We start from the raw sequence: 27,668 nt of genomic DNA, 5'->3' as shown, positions 1-27,668 counted from the left end.
TAATTTTATTGCAAATGTTGCAGTGATAATATCAGAGATGCCATAGAAGGTGTCATCAATTATATAATTATGTGGGGTAACTAGCTGTGCAGGGCTGAATTTCTATAGCTTTGTATGAGTAAACTCAGAACCTAACTATTCTGTCCATGTAACTTTTGTTTTTTTTTAGTCAATTTCTATGTTTTTTTCAAAGTAAAGTAAGTTCAATTACTATACATTATTCTAACCACCGCCGCACACAGCCTTCATCCGTGCATGGCAGAGGTTGGCCACGGGGCCTCAGACAAGCCCTTATAACCACCCAGCCCTGTGCCGTGCATAACCTTTGGCTGTGCGCAATGGGGATTGACTACAGGGACTCTCTCTGTCAGTGGATCTGTGAGTGGGTGTGCGAGTGTCTGAGTGGGTTTGAAAGTGGTGTGTGAGCCATGAATGGGTTCTTGAGTAGGTGTGTGAGTGGGTGCATGAGTCTGTGTGTGCATGTATGAGGGAATGCTTTAGACTATGGAAGTCTGTGAATGTTTTTTTATTTATTTTTGCTTATTTGCAATTAATCTTGATTCATCTTGATTAATCGTGAATATCATGCATGGTAAAGTAAAATTATTTTAAACCCATAATTTGACCTTCAATCTCCCCTATATCACACCCCTGGGGTCAGAGTAGCCCCACTCCGACCCCTGATGCTACTTTTCATTTTCTATTTCACGCCCAGGGACTGTCTCTCTGAACCTTAAAATGGCAGGCACAACTTTCCGTTCAGGTTGTGGGCAGCCAATTACACCACTTCTATTTGCACGTGTATTTGTGAATATTCGCGAACTATTTGCTGCCTCAGATATGCAAATTTATTTTCCCTTTAATATCTCAAAAACTACTGAACATTTACACAAAACACCCAAAAGCACAATCTGTGCACCAATAGCTACCTTTCTGCCCAATTTGATGTAATCCGTCCAGTGGTTGGGGCTGTAGTCATGTTTAAAGTTCCTATGGGAATTAACATGAGAAACAACTTGTTTGCCCCTCCCTTTTTCTTGGCCGCCACTTGAAAGATCACCCCAAGCATTCCATGAGCAACAAGAAGCACTGTGGCACTTTTTTAGAAAATGTTGTGAAGATTCATCAAACAGTGCTAAAGAGATAGGCAAGTCAAAAAACGCTTTTTATATGGAAACATTGCCCTAACTATAACTCCTACTGGCGATATTTGCACCTCCCTCAAAGGTCATAAAAACATAATAAAGGAGCAGCCTTATGTTTACTTTTGCGAAAAGAAAACTGTATAGTGCAATCAGACTTGCAATGCAATAAGTGAAACCACAATTCCCAGAATGCAACTGCGTTCGTAAAAATTATGAACAGGATGATAGCGTCTTTAAATTGAGATTCTGTCGAACTTGACAGTGGCAGTTTACTGGGTTTATCGTGAAAGGCCCTGCTTCCTTCTCTGGTAGCGCAGTGCTCCATGGAAGGGGCGTGGTCCAGTTCAGGGGGCGAGGCCTGGGAAGCAGAGCTACTTTTAACCTGCCGATCGACTCTCGCCTCCCCAGGAAGGAGGAGGAGGCTCTTCTATCGGGAGTATTCAGAGCACATACAAAAGCAGCAGAGCCCGAGCTCTCTGTAAAGAGAAGTACTGCAGCCGACCGGGGTCAGAGGCGGAGCAGGACCACCCAGGGAAGGGCGCAGGAGACCCAGCCGTACAGTTGAAACTTATATAAACACCCACGGAGGTCGGGGCTGTGCTTCTCTCTGCATTGGCGGGATCCGAAGGATATTTATTCTTGCCGGTGGTCTGGGGGTGCAAACACTGGACTTCAGAATACCCCACCAGTGGATCTCAACGGCGACCCCACGGTTTCACAGGCGCCGCCTGGTGCGGAAAATGAGGGTGAGTTTCAGTACCTGCAATGTTAATGTTTCGTTTTTTTTACAAGGTTTTGGGGACGGGCGGGGTGGGGGTGAGTACGGGGGAATTTCTAGGGTGCAAATAATTTCTGGCAGGACAGATTAGATGTCAAAGTGTCACGATGGGGTATGTGGGATCGGTGAGGCTGTTTACCCATCTCTCTCACGCCATCGTAACAGCGTTTTCATAGCACCCTTCCCTATACAGATCGCTAAAAACTTGTGCATTCACCTGTTGATTTCTGCCACTTCATATCATTCCGAATGTGTTTTGTGCAGAGGGCAGGGTGTGAAAGTAGATATCAGAAATTAGTTTGCATATTGTGTTTTAATGAAACAAAAGTGTACTGATTTCGGAGTGGGAGTGAGTGAGACTGGTCTGGGCTGCAAAGCTAGTCATCCCACAAATGCTCCCTTTTATTTAAAATTCTCATCCAAGACCAGACTGCCTCCTCTTGAAAGGGGCTGCAACGGTCCTACTCCAGACGAGAGCTGGTGCAGGCTTGTCTGACAGTTTTCCCGGCTGGGGGGCGGGGCTGGGGATTTTGTTTGAAATAAGTTGGTGGCGCGACTTTCCCTTTCGACTGGCCCCGCTGATAGGCGGGACCCTGAATGGGGCTCACATTTTACGAGAATATTAGGAAGCTGGGCTGGTGGGCTTGATTGAGTCGACAAACTCCCCCTGGTGGTTAAGGAGAGCCGGGCTACTCGGCATCTTCACGGTTCGTCATTGTAACTTGTTTGTAGACAGTAAAGCGTGCGGTGCCTCTCAAGGGCATCCCGTGCAGTTCAAATATTTCAGTTTGTGGTTTCAAAGGGCACGTGCAGATCATCTGATCTGCTCTCTTCCTTGTTTATGTGGCGTCACGACACTCCTGAGGTTCAGCGATGCGAGCATTGTCTGTCTCCTTCAATGCACAAGCTGGGGTGTGTTCTGCCCCGTCCTTGTGCAGTTAATGTTTGTGTGACCTCTTAACCCGAGGGCACCCTACCCACTCACTGTGCTTTTGGAATGTTTTTGACTTCGATATGTGCGGCACTTGTACCCACCGGCAGTGCGATTCAACTCCAGCATCATTTCCTCTGGTGCAGTAAGTAGATGCATTGGCGCCGGGTCACGGAGACCTGAGAGCCCACTGAACCCATATTATTGCTGTATTTTGTCATTCAAACTGCTGCCCCGGGCCCACTTCTGTCCTTGCACTAGGGACCATGACACGCTGGCTACGCTGCGGAATCCAATGTTTCTGTGACGGCAGAAAACGAGAGCACTCCCTCCCCCACGTCCACCCACTATCGTTTTTGACGTCAGAAACCAGGGGTTCCCCTTTTCCTTGCATTTTAGCTAGAATGTCATGTTATCATTCAAGGAGTTCCCCTACTGTTTGCTGTTGGTGGGGTTCCCCAAGCCTCTTCTCTCTGCAGCCAGTCAGAAATTTCTAATGATGCCATAGTTCGAGAGGCGGCTCTGTCTTTTCCGCTTGTATTGAGGAAGAGTATGTAAAGCCGCAAAAACATGCTTTGCGAACATAATGTTTCTGTGAGGTCAAAATACGAGGGGTTTCCATCCCCCCCCCCCCCCATTTCCTGCTGCAGTTACAGTATTTGTATCGTGTCATAGAATACGCGCGCCAGGATCATACCCGCTTGCTTTGCACTTAGAACGTTTCTGTGATGTTATCATTCCAGAGGTTGATATACCTCCTTCCCGTAAAAATGTTTGTATTGTAATGCAACGGTCTCCCTTTCGTCAGTGTCTGTGTGCTGTCGTTAGGAACTTCAAGAATGCGCGCGTTTCCCAAGTCCTGGATACGCCTGTAATACCAGTTGTGTGGATCTCTTGCCGATTTCCATGTGCCTTTAGAATGTCTGCGTGATTTCAAAATGCAATCCGGACCCCTGTTTAAGATTGGCTAAGAATAGTGGGTAACAATGTAGCTATCATGTTAGTTATTCAAAGTCGGTTTCTGCGTTGCTGGAATACAAACGCCCCTATATGTCTTCATTATGAACTTTGTCTTTTTTAATAGTCCTTTCCATCTGATGTGACCAGTGTCGGTGGTGAATGGTATTTGGCCGAACGTACCTTGGATGCATGATACAGTGCGGTGCAGGGCCATAGCTTGGTGTATGTGTCTTTGCGACAACCACAGCACCTGCCTGTAAGCTAGGGGTGAGCGACAAATTCCGCTCCGCTGGAACGTGAGCAAGATTTGGCATCTCCTGGGGCGATTTGTGGTCGCTAGGAGAGCACACAGCGAGATTTCCCAAACACAGGAGGCCTCAACAATCAGTGGTCAGAAAGCTGAAGCTCAATTAGAAAATCTACTTGAGTGGCAGTAAAATAAACTCAAGAAGCAGTGTCATGTGGTGTGCTGCTTGGTGCAGTTTGCACTGATTTTATTTTTTTTCTCCAGTACGGAAGAGCTCCCAGAACTAAAAGACAGCACAACATGCCTAACTCCGCCCAATCGTGGAGCTCCACAGAATCTTGCGGAGTTTCCCTGTAGCTCCGCAGAGTGAAACTCTGCAAGTTCTGCCCACCCTTGCAAAGCATTCTAGAGTGACAGGTTCATGGAACCATTCATCTCTGCTGACTCTTGTCTCATAAAGAACTGAAAAATATAAAGCTTTGTTTATAGTGATCCCTGGAATGTACGTCTGGGCCCTTTCTGCGGACTAACTTGTGTAGCGTTTTGTGGTCTAGGTTGTGCACAGGGGTAAGGATCAGTGCCTTGCTGTTGAGACGCATTTGTATTGCACCTATTCACTCTTCTGAGCCCGTCCTGCAACAGCATGCCATGGGAGTGATTGTGTATCGCGTAGTGCAAAATAAACATCCTTGAGGCATAACTTTACCACCGAAGACCATGATATGGTAATGATGGGTCAGGGAGCTGAGTCTTGGGGTCATGTTTAAAGGTTTTTGTGTTGGCGTGATAGAGTATTGGTTTGCTTGCTGAAGGCAGCCGGTTTGGAGAATTGGAGAGGTGGGAGGGTCTGGGAGAGTTGTTTCTGGAGATCGTTTGGTTTGAGTGTTGAAGGGATGTAGAGGTAGGCGAGTCTCTGAAAGCTCAAGCTAGCTTTCTGGCTCCAGCCCCGCTCCAGATCCTCTTCGAACCCCGGCCTACAATAAACCAAGCTTTCATGTAGATTCTACCACCCACACTTTAACCTCATGCACCAAACATTTAAGGAAAAACAGGAGAGTGAAAGAGGGACTCACAGGATGAAACCAGAAACTTGGGCCCTTATCCATCTTCCTGTCGACCAAATAGTATAATCCTAGGCAAATATATCTCTTGTGTTTAGAGTGTGATATTGCTCCTTGTTTACTAAGAATCTGAGCTATATATATATATGGGGCACATAACAACTAACTTGCCTCTTAGTTCCCTAATAGCATTGTAACCAGGGAGGGGCATGAATATTTCTAAGTTCAAGCAAAGTCCATCCTATGGCTTTAAAAAAAATGCCTCTGAATGCACTGATTATACTCAAGCGTAGTACGCTGAAACACTTCTGAATGTTAAAAAATTACACTTGTTTAAATTTTGACGAGGCATCATATTTGTATTTGATGTTTGTGTGGTCAAATTACATGCCAAACATTTCCATGGCTTGGCTCTAGCACAGGCTCCGGGAGCAAAGCCAGACGGTCTCATATCTGGCTCAATGCTCTGTGTCATTTGGTTTGCTCTCCCTCCTATATTCATTTGTTGTTTGAAGGGATTGCTTGGTTGGGTTGTTTAACACAACACAAGTTTGGAGTACTGACAAGACGAGATGGTCTGAAGTTGTTTCTGAAGGGCCTAGAGTTTGTGTGACAAAGGGCCTCATTACGACCTTGGCGCATCTGATACTCCGTCACAAATGTGACAGACATTCCGCCGGACGTTTTACAAGTTCCATAGGATATAACGTATCCCACCTGCCAAGGTCGTAATCGGGCCCAGTCATTAATTGTTTTGAAGAGGCGCACAGGTGGAACAATGAGGGAATGAGAGGTTGAGAGTTCTCTTTTTTTAAGACTGGTATGTTGTAGTACTGGAGGCATGGTAAAGTCTCTAGTAGTTTGTGCTTTCCAAAAGGCCATTGGGTTTGGAGTACTGTAGGGACAAGGAGGTCTTGAGTTGTTTCTTGAAGGCAGATTGGTAGATTATCGAAGGGTTTGAGTTATTTCTGAAAAGCCTGTTTTTCAGATTGTTGGAGGGAATGTAGAGTCTTGAGTTCTTTCCAAAAGGCTGCTTGGCTGCAGTACTGAAAATATGATAGTCTTTACTTGCTTCAAGAGACTGATGGTTTGGGGTATTGAAGGTATGGTGGTCTTTAGTTGGTTCCCTGGAGTTTTGCTGGATTGTTAAAGGGACAGGACAGTCTTGAGTTGGTCTTGTAGTCCAACTGGTTGGATTATTGAAACTATGGGAGGGTTTTAGTTATCTAAACGGCCGATGTGTTGGAGGGAAGGTTTGTGGGCTGGTGTGATGAAGGGGTGATAATCATTATTTGTTTCCCAGAAGGGGTTTGTTGGAGTGTTAAAGGGACAAGGAGGCCTCGCTTTGTCGTTTGGAGGAGAGTAGAATAGAGTCATTACAGAGCCCTTCAGCCCTTGTTATTGGGGGTAAGTTCTGTCCATTGGCATAGATGGACCAATAGGCCAGGGATGGCGAAATTGACATCAGAAACCATTTGACCCTGATCACATGGTTGATTATTTATTTCTCCACCCATTGCTTTTTTTATGGCTTCCGTTTTTTTTTTTAATGCCCGGGGGCCAGGTGTAGCAGGACCACTGTAAAGGGTAAATTATGTCAAGCCCCAAAATTGAGACCTATGCTTTTGTCCAATTTCGCCCTCTCTAATGAAGTGCCTGTTTTTAACATGGCGTCTCTCCCTCGCACCACGCTCTTGGATGGTGAACAGCCTTTATTTGGACTGTCCCTCACAGAACTGCCTGTCACACTTTCGCTCCTCCCCTTCCTGAAAGTCAGAGCAGCACGTGCCAGTGTTTGCAGCTCCGTAAACGTCCTTCATCTCAAACACCCTCCCCTCCTCCACATCCCTAGTATTCCCATCCTTGCTTCACCGACAGCCGGATCCTTGCTAAGCAGGGTCCCTCGCGTGTCAGGCAGATAATTACATTTCAGATGTCAGAGCTGCCTGTTCCGAGCTGCCAAATCGGATTGACGGTGTAATTTGCCATTGAAAGAGCAAAGCCGGTGAATCGGGGTTTTCCATAACCACCGTCGTCTCTGTTTTTATGACTACCGCAGCTTCTCATCTGCTGCTCATCCTCCATCTATCCTGAGGGGTTGTCCAATTTCCATTGCCTGTTAGTGAAAGCTGGAAATGTATGAATGGATCTTTGTATGTCCATTGGAAATCAAAATGGCAAAGTGCCGCTAAAGGGTGGCAGTTATTATACGGATTCAAATATTTTTCATGTTGCAACGTTAAACGCCAACACCTATTTTAAATCGTTTGTGTCTCTAGCGCATCAGTGCCATAAATAAACTGAAACATCACTGCCTCTTCCCAGTCTGTCTAATTAACATACTATTGACGTTCCAATCATACATAATACTACGTGGCTAATTTTAATTGCCCGCCTGCCACATTATGGTCAATTTTAGGGGGGTGTGGCATTTGCGTAATTTGCTTTTACGTAATTACTCGAAGTTTCAAGCAAATTATGCATAATTACACGCAATTACGAGAAACAAGCACTTGGCACGATTAGTGTAGCGCAGTGCTTAATTTGTCAATAAAAAGATGCCGGTGCCCAAAGCCCTCCTCTTAAACACGCGGCTGCTGCAATTAAATGTGCGAACACGCAATACTGAGGCGGCGTAATCCTGAAGCCAGCTTGGGCCTCTTCAATCCATATAAAGCCACTCCCTCCCCCTTCAGATCACTCTTGCAGCTTTCTACTTTCTCCCTTAGTGACTTTTTTTTTCGTTTTTCCCTTCATCAGTCTTTCCTATATGTGTCTTTTGCTTTCAGCAAATGTTTGCGGCAGAATAATTAGCCCTGGCCCTCAAAAATAAGTGCCGGTGCTCAGCACCGGAAACAACAAGCACAAATTAAACACTGGTGTAGAGTGCACCCTGACTGTCCATGTTAGTGCATTTTCACTAACAAAAATGCAGAAAAACAGAAGCAACGTAAATAGTAGCTGCTTGCATGATATTTCTTTGCACTGTCTTGTGCGCTTGGCTAATTTTTAGCCATGAACTGTACATATTTATAATACATAGCTCAATGGGGTAACTTTGGGATTTTGTGTAACAAGCTAATTGCTAATACTGCAAATAAGGAGAATTTCAGCCAGCACTATTCAGTTTCCCATGCTTCCAGTTAGCACATCATAACGAGTTTATCTCAATTTAGCACACAGGGGACCTTTTTCATTTATCCCAATTAGCACGTAATTTCACTTTATTTTACTTCCAAAAAGCAGGTGTGTACGACAGCCTAACCACCTCTCATTATTCTCATTTAGTAGATTGACGCTTTTCACTTACAGAGAGTTAAAACCCCGACTTTTTTTCCTTATGACCGGAAAAAACAGCAAATCTGTTGTGAGGATTTTTCTGTTCTCTTGGGACCTTATGTCACTATCAAAGGTGAGATTCCTTGTGTTGCCCTCGGATATGGGTTCCTTGCGTTAGGCTGGCACAATGAGCCTACAAACCACCCTCATCTCTTCTTGGTGGTTTGGTTGAACACCAAGGATTAGTCTTTGGCAGGTCGTCCGACAGTGGAGTTGGACATAGTATGACACAATTATATACATACATGTGCAGCCAGGATTACAACTTGAAAATAAATACTGCTGTAATAACGACACTAAACTATAGTAAGACAAAATCAGAGAACCGTGAAATGCTCACGTTTTTAGCCCATAAAGTTTCAGATATCTCATAATCTAATATTAAGGTGGCATGACTGGTCGGTTCTTCAGACCAGTTTGTGGGTCTGTTTCGTGGTCCAGTTGTAGGGAACTTGGGTCATTGCTGTCTCATTAGTAAACAGCAAGCTTGTGTATCTGGAGCTGTCCACAGTTCTGAAAGCCTTTTAAAACGACCCTACAGGTGTCCAGGAGTACTTTAGAGAAAGGACACAAGATTCATAGTCAAGATGTGCTCCTAGAGGACTTGCTTCTGCGTGTTCCCAAAAACAAAATCGTCGGATCCAGATTTTTCAGTTTCTTATAAACAAAGTCGAGAGTTTATGGTTTCTCCAAGCTTTTGGGGTTGGCTTTAAACTCCCAGTTGGAGTCAGAGGTCACTGTCGGATACCAGAACCAATATATTGGAATCGACTTTTCTTAGCTATACATGTATGTGATGTTTGGGTAGCAAACACATACTTGGCAGTGTTGAACTGTACATGGTCGAAGGCAAAGATGCAATCATTGAGTGAATCTAGGTGGGGTGCTGCATTCTGAGACCATTATTCTATAGTGATGCAATGTCTAGAATTGTGTCTTCCTGTAGTGTAGCAGTGGTACCTTGGGGCATAGAGCAGGCAAGGAAAATACCACCCCCAACCCACTAGTTCGGTAGACAAACCCCAAAATAATCAGGGTGCAGAGTCCCCTCGGCCCAGTGCTCCCTGGTTCCACTGCACCATTGATGACTAGGCCCCTGGTGTCTTCAGCTCGGTATTAACCGGATGGATTCCATGGAGATGCTGATGGTGTTACCAATCCGTATATGTTAGTTTCTGTTGCAGGATCCTGTGCTAGGAATATTCTACCTTTACAGTTTCCTTCACTTCTCAATTGCTAGTTCAATGACCTGTGATCATTTCCTCCTTACGTTGATGATCTAGGTCATCAACCACTTTGTATTCCCTTCGCTGGATTTCCAACAACCTGTTTTTATCTTTGTAGAGATGTGACTGGCAGGGCGGATGTACGGTAACCCAGATGTGGCCTTCAGGCTTGGACTCAGCACTCCACAGGAGTCCTACCTTTATGAACCTATTGCAGTGTTGTGGATGTGGCTTTCAGAACTGGGCACAATACACTAGACTGAAACTCTGTTATTAATTGAGAACTCGTAGTCGACCTCCAGAGATGGGACTAGATTTTGCGTTTCTTGTTATCTGTGTACTTGATAAATGAGCTGATCGGTTTCTTTTTGTAATTAGTTGTTAGCCTGCTGAGAACAATGTATAGGCATTTTCTTTTACAAATAAAATGGAACAAGAAGATTTGCCCCATTTAGAAAATAATAATAATACAATTTTCCACTGCTGTGGTAGGACTGGGCAGATTTCGGTTAAGATAGATCTGAGGAGCTCATTAAGGAAATGCAGACTACTTCTTCACCTGAACGTCCCCCTCCCCACAGCAGTAAAGTACCTGGCATCTGTGACCTGCAGTGTGGGATTTTATTCTAGTTACTGAGTCATAAAAGTCCTGGAACCCATCGAAATTGTTATCAGTGACAGTGGATGTGAAATACAACCGTCTACTGATTTGTGTATTGTTTGGCAGACTTCTTACCACATGTTCACATGTTGCATTTATTCTACTATTTTTTTTAGTAATGTCACTCTAAACTGGTTTTTATCATCTCAGATGTAATGCTACTACCTACCCTGGTCCCATGATTGCATCTTATCACTTCATCTGTCAGGGATAACCGGTTGGCTTGGAAATTTTGATTTCGCAAAAAACATGTGAAATACACTTGCTGCTATCTCGCTTGAACTTGTGTTCAAACGTCGCTCGAGATGCCGACAGGAGCCTGGTTTGAGGAGAAAATGACCCCCACAAGAAATTGTCTACATGAGCCAGACCGACACCTGCGACAAAACGTACGCACAAAACGTTTTGCGGAGGTGAAAAAAAGCACTCGACCTTAATACCTTTTTTGTACATAACACTTAATATTGCTCTTCTACTTGTAATCACTATAAATAACAGCTGTGACTAGTACCCGTTTAATGGTAACTCTATTTATACCGACTTCGGGAGAACAGAAAGCGTGAGTCGTCATTGCAAGGAAGCGATCCCGTGATTATCACCGCAGATATCAGTGGCGAGCGGTAACTTACTGAGCCATGGGTCTTTCTGACTCATGTACTGTGCCGTTGGAGCCGAGAGCTGGTGTCAGACCGTCAGCTGCCTGCCAGGAAGCCTTGGTGAGAGCGTTACAGTCACGCGGGCGCTTCTGAACAGGGCAAGGACCAGGACAGAAGGAGGGGCGACCCTGGTGTTCTGCCAACCAGGGCATGAGCGACGCCCGTACTCCTCCCTTTGTCCTGTTCCACTTGTGCGGACCGCCTTCTTACTCCGTGTTCCCAACAAGTCGCTCATGTAACAGCTTATGTAACACAAACACCCGAGAACGCAGCCCACGCTCCTCTTCTAATAATGGACATTTAGGGAAAATTGGTCAAGCGCGTGCGGAACTGCATGTCTTCGTTTCTACCAGAGTTCTCAAATGCTTGGAAAAATAACACTAACATGGCAGCAAGCCAGCAAAATAAATAAGGGAAAGAAGTGACTAGAGAAATCTCTCAAATTCCCTTTTGACATTTTCTTTTAAAACAAATGAGTCAAAGGGCCCTGTGAGTCCTTAACGCATTTTGCTCGACAATTCATTTAATATGCGCTAAAATGTTACAATATGTACATTTGTATAAAGTGTTTAATGAAACGGCTAAATATTTTTCTGCTACCCCAGTAGAATGATACTTATACTCGTTCTTGTCTGTAACTCTCCATTCTTGCTGGGTTTATTATTTTATTTTATTTTTTTAACTGTAGCTGGGTGGGACATGGTCCTGCGTTTCCCTGCCTCTTGAGCCTGACCTCTCTAGGAGACCACCATCCGCGTCTGAGGTGCTTGTGTTATGCGCCCTTGTGTAGTGACTCCTGCCCACTTCAGGGTTATTCATTTTATGATCTGTGCCAGGCAAAATGCCGTACAGGCAAAATAGCAAGGCCTGATTTTGGGCCTTAGAATTATTTCCCCAAATAGCTGTGACACGTTTCTTGGCACTGAGCCCGCGGTTCCTGCCTTCCAGATGGGGCAGAGGTGAAACCTAAGGTGCATGCCTCATGTTGATGTCAGCGCACCTACTAGTAATTGGAACCTTTAACTCTGAAACACGTCATACGCTCTTATTGACTCAGTACGAAGCAGCTCCAGCTTTCCAACTCTTCCGATTCTGAGACCTAGAATTGTTCATTTTTTTGCCTCTCGTGTACATGTGTTTCCTTCCACAGAGATACCTGCACGGTGGCCTCTGTTTAGACGCGCGCCCACCTGGCTCAGATCGGAAGTACCGGCTTCCATGCTGGCACACACACTACCAGAGGCTTTCAGGAAACCATGGGAACACTTATTCACGCTGCCCAAGTTTGGGGAACTGCATTGCGGCAGCACGGATTATGCTGCACCTTGCACTGGAGTATGGCTGAGTCGTTCCTATTTTTAAGGGTGGGTTACTTGGTTCTTGGTAAGAATGTCGTTTTGCATCACACTGGCAATTTGGCTTCACAAGTTCACATCCTTCATGAGACCGGGCTCTCTTGAGCGCGGCATGTCTCGGCTCCGCACGTGGGTTTGTCAGCTGCAACCAGGTGCTCTAAGTATTGGTCGTCAGTATCATTCTTGTTCTTCCAATAACCCGCAGGCGGTCTCCCTAGTCCGTGGTGATTTCTTGTTAATGTCAGGATCGCTTGATGTGATGGGACGTGGCAAGAAGCAAGGGATGAGGAAGCTGAGCCCAGAGCTACAAGAAAGCAAAGTTTGTTGACACCATCGTTTTCGCCCACGACGCCTGGCTGTGGAGTTGACTTTGGCTCAGCGCTGCAACCGCTCCCAGGGTAAAGAGAAGGAGCCCATCATGTGACTACGTGGCAACCACAACGCAGCTTGCCTGCTTCGCCGCCCATGCACGGGGGGCCCGAGCCTGTCACAACACCACGTAGGTGCAGCGGTTGAGCACCATTGTGCAACGTGCGGGCCACATACTCAGGAAACTCTGCCCTAGTCTAATCCCAGCATGTGACGCTGAGTGGGACTGCTGTAGGAGTTTGTCCTGGATTAGGTCATCTCTATAATGGTGTCTAATAGTTTCATAGTAGTTACAGTTGGATATTGTACAAAATGAGCTGAGATCCCTGCAATACCTTATCCCTGACTCATGCTTGGCGCACTCTGAGCTATTTGAGACGAACAGCACGTGAGTTTTGTGAACCTGATGAAGAGGCAGTCATCGCGATTTCGGCATTGTTTCTTCATCGTCATGTGGGCTAGGTTGTGAAATTTGCATTGTTTTCCTCTTTTCCATAAACTGATGGGCTCGAAATAGAAGTAATAAAAAAAGCTAAGGGCCTGATGACAAAGCCATCTTGTGGTGCAACACCTACAGAGTGGCTTTTTGTTAGGTACTAAAACCATTTTGCATTCGGTAACTGGTAACGGGATCGGAGAAGAGGTTTGGAAACCCATAACGAATCAACACTCATAAGGGTGTGTTTAGGGAGTCCCTTCCAAACAGCGAATCCTTAAAGTAAGTATTAGTGTTCTGCAACCGAAATCCAGTTACAAAATATTGAAATTTTCCCAACACTTCAAAGGAGGTGGTATGTAACCCATTTGTAAATGGGGAGGGCTGCTTCCCCTTTGTGAATGTTTAAAAATAAAATAAAAATTGGAATATATGCAGTGGTCTATAGCAGTGGTTCCCAACCTGTGGTCCGGGGACCCATAGGGGTCCATGAAGCCTCCTCAGGGAGTCCGTGACTGCTTTGAAAATTAAATAACATTAACAGATTAGGTCCCCAGCTTTCAGTAATGACTCAGTGGGAGGTCCCCGGAATCCCATAATAATTCAGTGGGGATCCCCGGGCTCCAGTACTGATAAAGTGGGGGTCCACAGAAGTCAAAAGGTTGGGAACCGCTGGTGTATAGGACAAATACTAACCCTTAATAAAAAAAATATTTTTAAATGTAACATTTAAGGAAAAAGGGCTGTATTTATTTAAAAAAATACTTTTTCAAAATGCAATCAAAGAAACGGTGCTCTGCTGATGGCAACAGATTACCCTCCCTCTGGTGGCATCCAGTTGCTGTGAGTCACAATTTGCAACTTAATTCATTAATATTGATGATGTAGGTTGGATTGCGACAGTATGATTGTGGCTTAGTAGTACTAGGTCATAAAGTTCCCTTCTAGTCACAAAAAGTTGGTGTGCAATTTGCGAGCACATTATGAGAGTATACATTTTGTACAAAAGGCGCGTCGATATTTATGAACTTTGGGGAAGCGCCAGGCCTTTGCATAGATCTAAACTATAAAAAAAAACAAAAAAAAAATTTTTTTTTTTTTTTTTTTTTTTATCCAGGAATGATTTAACCTGTATTTGTGTACAATGTCCTCATCTGTGAGATGCGCTCATCAGCCCTCCGGGACCGTTCATCCGTGCTGTTCCCCAAGCTACTCAATTACATGATGGCGCGCTCTGCTCCTGTTCCCGACCACGTCCATGTAGCACTAATTATGTTCAATGCTGTGGAGAAACAATGACTCAGGCAGGTGGTTCTGTGGCTTGCCGGCACACATCTGTTCCTATGCACGCTGGAGTCACACGTAGTTTAGAAAGCGATTCTGCATTAGGTATATCGCCATAAACACTGCAAATGAGCTGCAAGTCACTGGTGAGATTACCAGCATTTTATCAGCCAGATTCCGGTACTATGGCCCATATTTATACTTCTTTTAGCGCCGCATTTGCGCCATTTTTTTTACGCAAGTGGTGCAAATTTACAAAATATAATTGCATTTTGTAGGTTTGCGCTGCTTTTGCTTCAAAAATGACGCAAATGCGGCGCTATAAAGTATAAATCTGGGCCTATATGCGCACAGCGTGTCAGGTGATAATTATTAACTATCTTAATAAAAATCCCAGGGACTGTGTAACAGCACTGTGTGATCTGAGTACTGGTGCTTTGGGTGGTGTGCAAGTACAGCTAGTCCAATCTGAGGTAACCATTAACTTGTTTGCTAGAAGTGCATCTAAAGTAGGCCCTGCAGCAGTCCGGCGCTGAAAGTAGATTGAAGGTAGCGTTGGTTTGCTTACATAAGGTGTTGTTTACGCCCATTTTTAAGGGAAGTGCTCCAGACCGAATTTGTTTTCAGGTGAGAGAGGGCGGGTGCGTGCATCAGCAATAGCTCGGTTTCAGGAAGGGCGTCCCCTAAGCCTTGTGGACAGATGATTGCCGGGGACGTCCTGTGCTTCCCGAGCTTGGGGCGGAGTCCTCCTTTTAATGGGGTCCTCGCTTGGACTTGCATCTCCGAGTTATTCTGCACTTTGGCGGTGTCAGTTGTAGCGGCGGATCGCAGTTTATTTAAAGTCACACTGACCAGAAGGAGGATGCTTCTCAGTTAGAGGCGCGATCAGATCGAGGCGCTTCTTGACCGTATTTCTTCTGGATATGTAAAAATGCATTTTAAAATAAATTTGCGGCAGCTTAATCTTATTTTTACATGATGCTTGTTGCTTAATTTACAAGTCGACTATTTTGAGGGCTCGGCTCGTGCACGGGCTCTTAAGCTTGAGTTCTGGCTCGCCTTTCCCTGTTAATTTGTTGTCTCGCCTGCCTTCCCCTCACTGATGCTAGAAACATGCACACACGAGACTAAGCAAGGGGGTGTCAATGCACACAGTGGGGGCAGAGAAGTCCCTCCCTGCAATGAGGCCATTTAGCTTTCATCGTGTTGTCTCGGGTACTTTTGGCCTCTCTGGCTGTGCTCCTGGAGACTACCTTACCCACAGCACATATTTCAATACTAATTTAAAAGTCATTTTACGTCAATTGTTCTTACGATTTTACAAGTAATAAACAGGACCCGTAATGCTTTTTACATTGTTAGGCACTGTTTTCGATGGAGAGAAACAGAAGACTCGCTCTAAGTCCCCTGCCCGACTATACTGACAGGGCGAGACATCAGTGTCCATATAAGCATATACAACGACATCAAGAAAGGGGCCCAAGTAATGGACATTACCTCCCGTCCCTCCCTCGCCTTCCTTTTAACCAATGAGGCCTCCCGCCTCCCCCCTAGACCCTCCCTTCCCCTTTCAAACCCCCCCCCCCCCACCCTTATCCCCTCCTGTTCTTTTGTCTAGCCCACGCTAGACGGTTTTCTTTCCCTTTCTCACCTGCACGGCGGGGCCTGGAGGTCGTCGGTGGAGGCACTCCTCAGGACGCGGAGCTCCGCGAGGAGTGCGCCGGCTGGGTCGCGTCTTTGACGAGCAGCATGGCTGCTCGGGAGGCGTGTACTGGGGGCCGGCTGACGGAGTCTGCCAGCCCTCTGTGGCTGGGGCGTCGGTTTCCGGGTTTCCGCGCCGCGGGGAACTGAGGGACTTCGATTTTGAGCTGCTCGTCAGGTAGGACGGGCGTTCTGCCCGTGGTTTTTATGAATTTGGCCAAAGTAGTTGTCCTGAGACCTCACTGTTACCAGGCAGGGGTACTCCCCTCATGTCCAGAGAGGAGGTGCAGGATTTGGTTGAGGTGGCTGTTACCAGGGCACTGCATGCAGGCGTGGCCAGGACTGGTCAGCCTAAGCTTGCACACTCATCGATAGCGGCAAGGAAGTCCTCGTCGGAGAGTGAGGATGAGGCCCCATTGACGTCATCTGGGGGGAAATATGTTTCCAGAGACGAAATGTGGGAAGTGATGGCACATGTTCGGGACAATTTGGGTTTCCCAGTGTTTCAACCTACAAACTCGGATTCTCTTTTATTTCCTCAATATCAGACACCTTCGAAGTTAGCCATGCCTTTTCAGGGACCTGTGAAGGATATGGTGTTTCGTGAGTGGAAGGATGTGGATAAGGCTCAGGTGCCACGTTTCCTTCAGAAACTTTACTTGCTTGAGGGTGAGGAGGTTTTACCTCCTTCAGTACGCCTGGATTCTATTTTGGCTACTCTGTTTGGCAAAATGGCAGTCAATCCGGAGGATTGTGTGCCTACCGATGCCACAGACCGTAAAGTGGATTCAGGTCTTAAGAGGGCTTTTGCTGCAGAGAATCTGGCGCTGAGGGCAGGGATTTACTCTGCTTATGCGTCACAGTCATTGGTACAAGACTTTGATAAACTGGCGGTGGCTGTACAGGAAGGGGCGGAATGTTCGGAGCTCCTGGCTGGTATGGAGCAGCAGGCCCGATAGTTGGCTGATGTGTCTTCTGATGTGGTCCGTACTTCGGCTCTGGCGTCTGGGTCTTTGTTTGGGGCTCGTAGGTCCCTCTGGTTGTGTTCCTGGAAGGCTGATCCAGGGGAAAAGGCAGCCTTGTTGAGCCTGCCGTTTGTAGGTCGTAGCTTGTTTGGATAACAATTGCCATCCATGCTTTCCAAGGCATTTAAGGAGCGGAAGCATGCCTTACCTTATAAAGGGGGTTCTTCTTCGGGTAAAGGGTGGAAGAAGCATTCCAGATCTTCTCCTACTAGGGATGCTAAATCCTTTTCATTTAGGAAACGGCGTTTCCAGCCGCGTTTTTCGCCTAAGAAGTCGGCTCCTGCGAGCCGGGGTGGTTTCAAGAAGGGGTCCTGACAATCACTGTGGGCCTGGCAGAGGGCCGGTTGGGGGAAGACAGAGTTCTTTCAGCTTGGGAGGACAGTGTAAACGATCATTGGGTTCTAGACATTGTGAACAATGGTTATGTCATAGATTTTGTGAGGGTTCCTCCAGATTCAGGGGTACGTCCCACTCCTCTGCCTTCAGAGGGGTCACGGAGAAGAGCTTTTTTGGACGGAGTGCGGGACTTACTGGTCAAGGGAGCCATTTCCCACGCTCCGCTAGACGAAAGGGGCCAGGGCACTTATTCGGTCTTGTTTCTTGTGCAGAAAGTTTCAGGGGGATTTCGACCGGTGCTCAATCTAAAGGAGGTGAATACCTGGATCAGGACAGTGCATTTCCGCATGCTGTCCATTCAGACTATTTTTCCATTGGTCAGGCAAGGGGACTTTCTGGTGTCACTGGATCTACAGGATGCTTACCTACACGTACCTGTGGCAAGATCCTCTCAAAAGTTCCTGTGGTTTGCTGTGGGTCAGGACCATTATCAGTTTTGCGTTCTACCTTTCGGTCTAAAATCTTCTCCTCGAATTTTCACAAAGGTGCTGGCTCCTCTGGTGGCTTTGCTTCATTCAGAAGGGGTGTTTCTGCATCCTTATCTGGACGACATTTTGATTCATGCTCAATCACGAGACCTGTTGCTGAGGCAGGTGGACCAAGTTCGGGGGGTCCTGCAAAACCACGGGTTTTTAATCAATTGGGAGAAGTCAGACTTAGTGCCGTCCCAGGATCTAGTTTTTCTGGGGGCTCGGTTTCAGAAACTTCCAGGGTTGGTGACTGTGTCAGAAAAAAGGTTGGGTGTACTCCAGGCTTTGGTAGCAAAGGTATTGTTGCTGTCTGCTCCCCGAGCTCTTCTATGGTTGCGGCTGCAGGGTCATTTGGCATCGGTGATATTTCTGGTTCCTTGGGCACGTTTCCATCTCCTGTGCTTGATGACATGGTTCTTGAGAAGGTGGGCACCAGGGTCCGGTTCTCTGGAGGACAGGGTTCCAGGGTCCGGATTGATTCACAGAGAGTTGCAATGGTGGTTGGATGCAGACCACCTGAGGGTAGGGGTGTCTTTATCACCACCACGGTGGTGACGACGGATGCCAGCCTCTCCGGTTGGGGGGCATGGATGGGGTCGGCTCAGGTTCAGGGGTTTTGGTCCCCTCAGGAGGCGAGTCGGTCGTCGAATTGGCGCGTATTGAGGGCGGTATTCCTGGCTCTGGTCCATTTCCAGGATTCCCTGAGGAGATCAGCGGTTCTGGTTCGCACAGACAACTTAGTGGCCACGGCTTATGTCAATCGGTTAGGGGAGACCAGGTCAAGGGCTCTGTTCATTTTAGTCAGAGAGATTTTTGTGTGGGCTCAGGAGTGGGTTCCTTCTCTCAGGGCTACGTACATTCGGGGGGTGGTGAATGTTCGGGCGGATCTGCTGAGCAGAGTGATTCCTTCCTCTCAACTTTTCTCTCTCCGGAAGTCTCTGTTTCGGCATCTGGTTCGGCTTTGGGGTCTTCCAGTGCTGGATGTGTTTGCGTCCGCAGGGAATGCGAAAGTGGATCGCTTCTGCTCCCAGTTTCGGTGTCCCCAAGCATGGGAAGTTGACGGGATGTCGTGTCCTTGGCCGCAGGGCCTTTTGTATGCGTTCCCTCCTTTTCAACTACTCGGGGCGTTTCTGTTACGAGTGAGGGATCTGGGGTCCAGGGTTATCCTCATTGCGCCACTTTGGCCGAGGGCGAATTGGTTCCCGTTGTTGAGGCTGATGGCGGACGGGAGGATGTGGCCTCTGCCCCTTTGTCCGTCTCCCCTGGAATTTCCCTGCCTCCCATTGGGGGTCATTGAGGAGGTTGCACTTGACGGCCTGGAAGTTGAACGACGGGGATTGACAGGTCTGGGGGTGCCTGTGGCTTTGAGTTCTACCTTACTGGCTTCAAGGAGACGTTCCACTTTGCTTTCTTATGGTCGACAGTGGAAGGTGTTTTCGTCATGGTGCTTAAGTCGTGAGTTGGATCCTATCTGCGCTTCTATCTGTGAGGTGATGCAGTTCTTGCAGGACGGTGCTCATTTAGGGTTGTCAGTGGCTTCTCTTCGGGTACAGTGGGCGGCTATTCAGGCTTTCAGAGGACCATGGCGTAATCTTCAGGATGAAGGGCGCTTGATGCCTAGATTTTTTTTCAAGTGCTTATTGATTTATTTCCTCGCCCGGTGCGTTCTTTTCCTTCATGGGATCTGTCCTTGGTTTTGGATGTGTTGACGGAGGCCCCTTTTGAACCATTGGGGGTCTGTGATTTGCGCCATCTATCTTTGAAGACGTTCTTTTTGGTAGCCATTACTTCGGCTCGTCGGTTGGGGGAATTGGGGGCATTGGCTTGTTCCTTTCCTTTTTGTAAGATTTTTCACGAGCCGTTTGCATTCGTTGGATGTACGCAGGGTTTTGTTAGAGTATCTGCGGGTGGTGGCTCCTTTTCGTAAGGGGGATTCACTGTTTGTTAATTTTGGTCCGGCTCGCAGAGGTGAAAAACCTTCCACGGCTTCCTTGAGTCGGTGGGTAAGATCTTTAATTCTATTGGCCTATTCCTTGAAAGAGGTGGTTCCTCCTCAAGGGATTCAGGGGAGATCTACCAGAGGCATGGCGGCTACGGTGGCGGAGCTTCAGGGGACGTCTGTGGTAGAAATTTGCAGGTCCGCCACTTGGGCTTCTCCTTTGACGTTTGTGCGTCATTACAGGCTGTCGGACTTGGGCAGTTTGGAGTCGGTGTTAGGTCACCGGGTCTTGTCCTCTATGAGGTAATTTTTGGGATGATCTTGGTGCAGGATGTTAAATAAAGGTCTTGCAACTCGATGTCCGTCTCCTGTGTGTTTTCTTGCTATGTCTCATTGGTTAAAAGGAAGGCGAGGGAGTAGGACTAGGAGTAATGCCATTATCGTAAGAAAATGGAAGCATGAGGAGACAATGAGCTCCCTGAAGTTGAGCTCCCATCATGCTCCGTGAGTGAGTTAGCTGCATCAGGCGGCACAGCAGGATGGCCGCCAGGTGAGTTGCCAGGATGGCGGCTGAGGGGGGTTGAGGGGGCAGGGACTAACCATACTAGAAAGGGGGAGAATGACCGGCGCACGACCAGCGGCGAGCCAGGAGGACTGCGAGGATTGTGAACCGCTCGGAGGCAGAGGCGAGGGTAGCTGATCCCGCGTCTGTGCGTCCGCTGCAAGACAGCCAAGCGGGACTCGCGGCTACGAACAAAAAACGGGGGCATCTATACGAGTGCGTTCCTTGCCTCGCACTATGGCGTGGTCCAGGGGTAAGCCAAGCAGATCAGCATGCCTGACTAGAGCCAGTAACCAATGCCAGTAGGCTCCGGAGTTAAGCCCCTCGCCCAGACTTTTTGCCTGCTCGCTCAATGTTGGTTTCTCCATTAAGGAAACGCACAGCCACGACCGCAAGAAACCCTTGCAATTCTCTCCTGCCTGCTGAGAGCTCACTCCAGAGCCCATAAGGGGTAGAAGCAACCAGTAGGGCAGTATTCGATTGCCCTGCAGGTGGAGAGGATTGGGGGAAGCTGCAGAAGCAGTCTGTGCAGCACAGGTGCGGCTTGCAGCACACCCTTGAGTCTCTGGCACCCCCCGCTAGCAATCCTAAATAATTATGGGGAATTGACTTAGAGGAAGGATGAAATATCTTGCCCGTAACTGGCCTTTGAAGTCTTGAACCATGGTCAAAACCCCCAAATCTAGCAAAAATCAAAAACTATCCACCAGGATAGTCAAAGATTCCACTACATCCTCAAATAAGGAGGCCTATCCTGGCGAATATTTAGGGGCCTCGCAGCATGTGCAGGTGCTGCAAAAAGATGCATGTTAAAGCCCCCTTGATTGGCGGCCCAAATTTCTATTGAGGTATCCAGGTCAGAGCCAGCATACATTGACCAGCAATTTTCGCTACATACTTTCTCAAGAATGGAGCAGGGGACCCCCCCCCCCCCCCCCCCCCCCCATTCGCGGGTCAGTCGGGGGAATAAAGCAGGTTTTAGCTCTGCTCCTTACACCCATAGTTTCAAACTTTGTGACCGATCCAAAAGCAAGCCTACGTATCCTTTGTTTGCTGTCATTAACTCAAAGTTAGCTGACAGAGAGAGGACTTCATCTGAGATCCGGGCACAATCTATGGAGCTAACAACTGGCCAGCAGCGCAACTCTGACAACCCCAGCACAACATTATCTCATGTCTTGGAGGTTGCAACTGTAGGCCGTTGCAGGCTCCTCGAATCTCAGAGGTTACCATAAACCCAATGCAGGCAAGACCCCTTCTAACTATGGTATCCAGATCAGCTACTCAGCCAGAGGTGGGTCAGTTCTCTACAGAACTACCTGCTTCATCAAATCGGCTTCCATAGCCATTGTCTCTTGAAGGGATGCTTGCCGAGATTTTAAAAGAACTAAATGATTTGAAAATATCTCAGGAATTAAATTATCAATAGCATTCTTCAACTTTCCTTCCTTAAGACTCAGGTTGAGTAGTATGTTTCCGACTTGGAGGATTCTAGTAGAAAACACAAAAGTGGGATCGCAAAAATGCAGGAGGAACTTGAAGTGCTCCAGATAAAGTTGGACAAAACCGAAAACAGGTTACAACGCTCAAATATAAGCTTTGTAGGTATACTTGAGGATTGAGGCAAGGACCTCCATCAGCAAGGTAATCTCAGACCTTATTTTCAAGCACATTCTCCCAGAGAAGTCTGCAGGAAACGCAGACCTAATAATTATGCAGGCTCATCAAGTATCTGCAATTAGGTCTGCCAACATGAAATTCCCATGCGCTATCTTGGTGGATTAAAGAACAAATTCTGCCCCAAGCTATTAGAACGAAAAGCTATAAATCTGCAGACAATTTTTCTTTCCATGTCTTCTCTGGTACGTCTGTCCAGGTGGTCCTGCATCGGCGAGAGTTTATAGGAATGATTGATGACTTTAAGAAACAAGGAGCTCCCGCTGGCATAATCCAAAAAGTCCAAGCTTAAAGTGTTTTTTAAGAGTTAAGCTCATATTTTCCACTGGGTTGACCAGGCAAAAGATTTCTAGCAGTGTTTAAGGAGGGGAGATGCCTGATAACACTCACACGAACCAAACCCATGACATGGTTCCAGAAGCATAATTCCAAAATGGGTCAATGTGTATGTTATAATGTTCTATTATATTGCTTTGACTAACCCAGTTTCACCTAGGCCATTCTGCTGTCAACCTACTGATTTAGGTTCAGGAGAGCTATATCTATGCACTGTATTTCATGGGGTGGGGAGGGGAGAAGAGAGGTTCACAAGGGAGGGAGGTTCCCCAGGGGGGGGGGGGGGGGGGGAAGACCATGACTGGTTGGGTTTCGTGTGGACAGGGGGTGCACACTGGCGGGGGGGAGGGTGTGGGTTGGGAGGATGGGAGAAAAAATCAGGTAGTGAACCAGGAGATGGTTCTTTTTCCATAATATGCATTTTTATGAGAAGGTATAGTATTGGGAGGATATGGTCAGATAAAAGGCTTAGACTATATAGCAATGAGCAATTAATATCAGTAGAAGGGAACTAGAAAGGTAAGTACACAGTAAATGACGAGTGGGATTTTTAAAATCTCTGCATGTAATGCAAATGGGGTGAACACCAGGTAAGTTTTTAGAGCCATATTTGATTGGTTAAAGTCGGCACAGGTTCAGATAATTCTTTTTCAGAATACCCATCTAAAAATATAGGCCAAAATACCTAAAACCCCTAGTTTTGTCTCATTACTTTTTTTATCCGCCAGTGCTGTGGTGCAGGGGGTGGCCGTCTTCGAAACACGTGAATTTCAGGGGGAAGTTTATCAGGTTTTTAGAGATAGTCAGCACTAAATTTGTCCATGAGCATGTGCATTTTGTAAGTTTCTGTGGTCCTATAGAAGATGATATAACCTCCGTTCAGGAACTTTATAATATTTTGATGACACTCCGCAGGCTGTTGGTCGTGGGGGGTGAATTTAATATTATTCAAGATGCAATAGCTGATACATCACTTAAGAATAAGACCCAGAATAAAACCTAGAGCATCTCGTTTTTTGGCAAAATTTATTTGAGACTTGGCATTCGTAGATTCCTGGAGGGCCGACCATGCTCAGGCTTCAGAATTAAGCTGTTTCTCCAAAAGAGTCAACCCTGCCTCCAGGATAGATTATGTTTTAACCTCCCATCAATGGGCTAACGGCAGCTCACGTATCTTGCCTAACCCTCTCTCAGACCACTCGGTCCCCCTGATCGAACTATCTATGCCTGTTAGACAGACAGTGTGACCATGGTGGAACCTAGATAAATCTCTTCTGACAGATGAGCGTTGGATAGAAGTCCTTGAGTTTTCTGTTACTGAGTTTAAGAGAAACCGAGGGTCGGCTTCTAGATTTTCCATTTGGGAAGCTTGTAAGATATTCATGTGGGGGGAAGCTATCTCTTATAAGGCATATATAATTAAGGTAATTAGGGAGAAAACGACATGCCTCCAGCAGGAGTTTGACAGAATGGTTCAGGTCCATCAGGCGTTTCATAACCCAGCTTCGGCTGACAGATTGATCGAGGCATGTTACAAGTTAAGGGAGTCCTATTTGTCCCAGAAAGTATTCAGTCAGCACACATGCTTCCAGCGTTATGAAGAAAATGAGGATGTTGGTAGGTCAATAGCTTGGTCGGTTAAGAAAAGGCATAGCATTGCAACTATTAAGTCTATCCTTGACAAGGCTCAGGGAATCATGGTGAATCAACCAAATGAAACAGACCGGTTTTTTTTTTATCACATTACTCAAAACTGAATACTCCGACATCGGTGACCAAAGCAGGGCAAGTAAATGAATATTTAGGATTGGTTGATCTACCTACTCTAGGTAAGGAGCCCCAAGCTTCGGTCGTGGCACTCACTGAGCTGTTGGGGGTGAAAGAGGCAATTGCAAACTCCCCTAACGGGAAGGCCTGTGGGGAGGATGGCCTGCCAGCAGAGTTGTATAAAGTATTGACAGAGCAAAGAGCCAAATTCTTAGTTATTATGTTCAATTACATTCTAAATGTGTTTGAGGTACCTGGGTCATTTACTAGAGCAGTTACTGTTAGTTTCTCCAAAAATGCTAAACCAGTCTAAGTTGGACTCTTATCGTCCGATTAGTCTCCTGAACTATGACAATAAGCTTTTTACAAAAATCTTAGCCTCCAGGATCACCCCTCTGGCAAAAAGTGTGGTCCACAGCAACCAGTGTGGCTTTCTTCCAGGCTGGTCTATGTCAACCAATACTAATTTGCTGTTACAAACCATAGATTACTTTTCTAGGAACAATGTCAAGGCTGCAATCATCATGGAAGATGCAGAGAAAAAGTTTGACCTAGTTCAATGGGAAATGTTGTTTTTAATCCTGGATAGGTTTAACTTTCCCCAAAATTGTCAGGCTACTTCAAAACTTGTATCTGAAGGCCAAAGCTACGATCCTAGTCAATGCATACATAGCAGGGACCGTGACAATCTGCTGTGGGAGCCGTCGAGGATCTTCCCTTTCACTGGTGCTTTTATCACTTTTTGTCGAATCTTTGGCGGCAGTGCTGCGGCAAGATACCTCTATTAAGCCACCACTGCCCTATGCCACCGAAACTATTCACTGATGAGATGATTTAGTATTTATTAGCCGAGCCACAGATGGTAGAAAAGGGATTCACAAAGATCAAGGTATTTACTAATCTGGGGGGACTATAGGGTCAATCACACAAAGTTGGAGGCTCTCCTGTTCAATAACTCTGAACTAGTACTACTTACCGATATGCAGGCACATTTTCGGGCTACACATTCCATTAGCCATTTGGGCGTCCATGTCTCCCATGATTTTTCTGACCTCTATCAACTTAACTATTTGTCCACCCAGAACGGAGCCCAAGATCTGCTTTGTAAATGGCAATCATTTCTGTAAAACAATTATTGGTTGTGTCGTACTTAAACGAAAAGATGATCCTTCCTCTTTTTCTATTTATATTATCCAATGTAATCATCAAAATTCCATAGCAATTCTTTAGCGAAATTGACCTAATATTGCATCAGGTCATCTGGATGAATAAAAAGCCCATACTAAACTCGATACACTCTTGTTACCTATAGAGGAAGGTGGCATCTCCTCTGGCATTTCCTCATTTCAAGCTATATTACTAGACGGCTTACCTAGACTGGGCCGTAAGAGCGGCTCTACCTCATAAACCGGATCACAATTTTTATCTCAAACAGCTGTTATTGGACAGTAACTCTCAGCTCTCCCTTGTCCTCAAAATTCCGAGGCTCCCGAAGCGCACAGAGTATAAAATTCCTCATATGGTTTGGTTCAGGGCTGCCAAGCTTCAAGATAAATATAATTTCCCTAGTTTTCACCCCTCAATTTTTCTACAAGACTCCAAGGCATTGGGCCTACAAGGGGGTCCCAGTTCTATTAGAGAATGGGGAATTTTGGGCTTCTCTGGCTGTAATGATATTTTTTGTTGGGTGGGAAAATCAAAACAATGGCGCAATTCAGAGAGAGCAATCCAGGCATCCCAGCTGACTTATTATTTTTTTTCTTAATTTCATATCCATCATTTTATGCAAGCAACCAAGATAATAATGGACCTATTAGCTTCCACGATCGCACAGGATTTTAATGTCAGAAGTCAAGTAAGGGTGGGCAATTGGTATCAGATTTTGCGCTAACAGTTATACAAAAGAATTCTTCCCAAAGCTTTAACCAAGATCGAGACCACAATAGGGTGCAAGATAGATCCACAGCTTTGGAGGCACTATAATATCCTTTACCATAAAGCCATAAGAGGTGCCAACTTTAAAATAACTTTCTTTGAAAAATGGATGCTTTGTTACACACCTGCTCGGATTAAGAAAGAATTTCCATCAGCTGTAGGCGAATGCCCTCGATGTCAGTATAGCCAGGGTGATTGGTTGTATCTATGTTTTTTATGTGTCCAGACTTCTGGGGGAAAATCTTTCAGTGGGTCAGTTCCAAAGTCCATGTTCCTCTAGCCCCAGACTCTTAGGAGCTCTCTTTGGCATCTCCAGCTGGTCAAGGTTATCCATCTGCTCAAAGCTATTTTTTTTTTATAGCTTCTTTAATGGTTAAGTCATTAACACTCCAAATGTGGAAATCCACAACACCCCCATCACTGGGAATGCAAAATGAAAGTGGTACAGCATAAGGAGCATCTGTATGCACAACGAATCGGTACATTTCGGAAATTTAGGGGCAGGTGGAAAGATAGTTGTGATCCATCTTTTGAACGAGCTGTGAGATTTTCATAGGCAACAGGTGCAGGTTTATGCTTTTATTCACGAAATTAATGATCTGTGTAAAGCACTATGTAAAGTATTGAACCAAATAGTAGAACAAATCTATATCGGTTGTAGGCTCGTCCAATTTAAGATCAATTGCAATCTAATTTAACTTCAATTTATCTGACGGTATCCCAAATCATGTCTTATTTTGCGGTTTTAAATGTGAATTCTCGTTTTGGCAGCTTACTTCTGTTTATGTCTCCCTTCAAACTGATTATTTAAATAGTCGATGCCGTTTATGATGTGCATATTGGCCATTATTAAAAGTGTTCATTCATATTAATGTTTATATTCTTTCCATTCACTCACAAGAATAGAACGCGCATTCAATAAAGCCAGATCTGCTTCTGAGTGGAGGGTTCGCGTTCTCTCGGTCCTCGCTCCTTGTGTGTGACGCGCGAGAGGGGTTGGGGGGTGTTTTTACTTGATACACAGACACATTTTAGGCACGCTGTGTGCACTTGTTGGTCCGTATGGCAACAAAGCGGGTGTTTGCTGTAAATACCTGACCTCACCTTGGCCTTGGCATTGGGGACAGTGAATGGTATGTGTTGTGACCGCCTTGAAGAAAGTGTCCTTGTTGCGTTGACAAAGTAATGTGCTGGCGACGCTGTTTCAAAACCGAGGAGCTCGCAGAAGCAGATTTTTCTCATTCCAGACACTGTAAAACAATAAGTGCTGTATGGCAAAAACATGTCCAACAACATGTCGACCGAAGAATAGCCAGACGGGTGGCGGAATGTTCTCTCTTGGCCAACTGTTGCGAAAATAAACACACCCGTTGTACAAGCAGATTATTGTGAAATACTTGGCTGAACTCTGA

The 27,668-nt window shown here is 46.1% G+C and overlaps 1 protein-coding gene across 2 annotated transcripts in view; it reads left to right on the top strand.

The window, feature by feature from the left end:
• RASGEF1A (RasGEF domain family member 1A) overlaps positions 1 to 27,668 on the top strand; it is a 144,650-nt gene that overhangs the window by 74,600 nt on the left and 42,382 nt on the right. Inside the window, exon 1 of one of the 2 annotated variants that reach the window (XM_069240200.1) lies at positions 1,589 to 1,891. The exons of the other annotated variant lie outside the window; for it this stretch is intronic. Within the exon in view, the coding sequence (XP_069096301.1) occupies positions 1,886 to 1,891 (6 nt within the window). The 5' untranslated portion in view covers positions 1,589 to 1,885. Of the gene's footprint in view, positions 1 to 1,588; positions 1,892 to 27,668 lie in introns of those variants that run through there. 2 annotated transcript variants of the gene reach the window in all.

Source organism: Pleurodeles waltl, chromosome 6 (genome assembly GCF_031143425.1).
Source record: "Pleurodeles waltl isolate 20211129_DDA chromosome 6, aPleWal1.hap1.20221129, whole genome shotgun sequence".
NCBI lineage: Eukaryota > Metazoa > Chordata > Amphibia > Caudata > Salamandridae > Pleurodeles > Pleurodeles waltl.
Note: the sequence above shows the minus strand (reverse complement) of the source record. Positions and strands in the feature narration are given on the sequence as shown.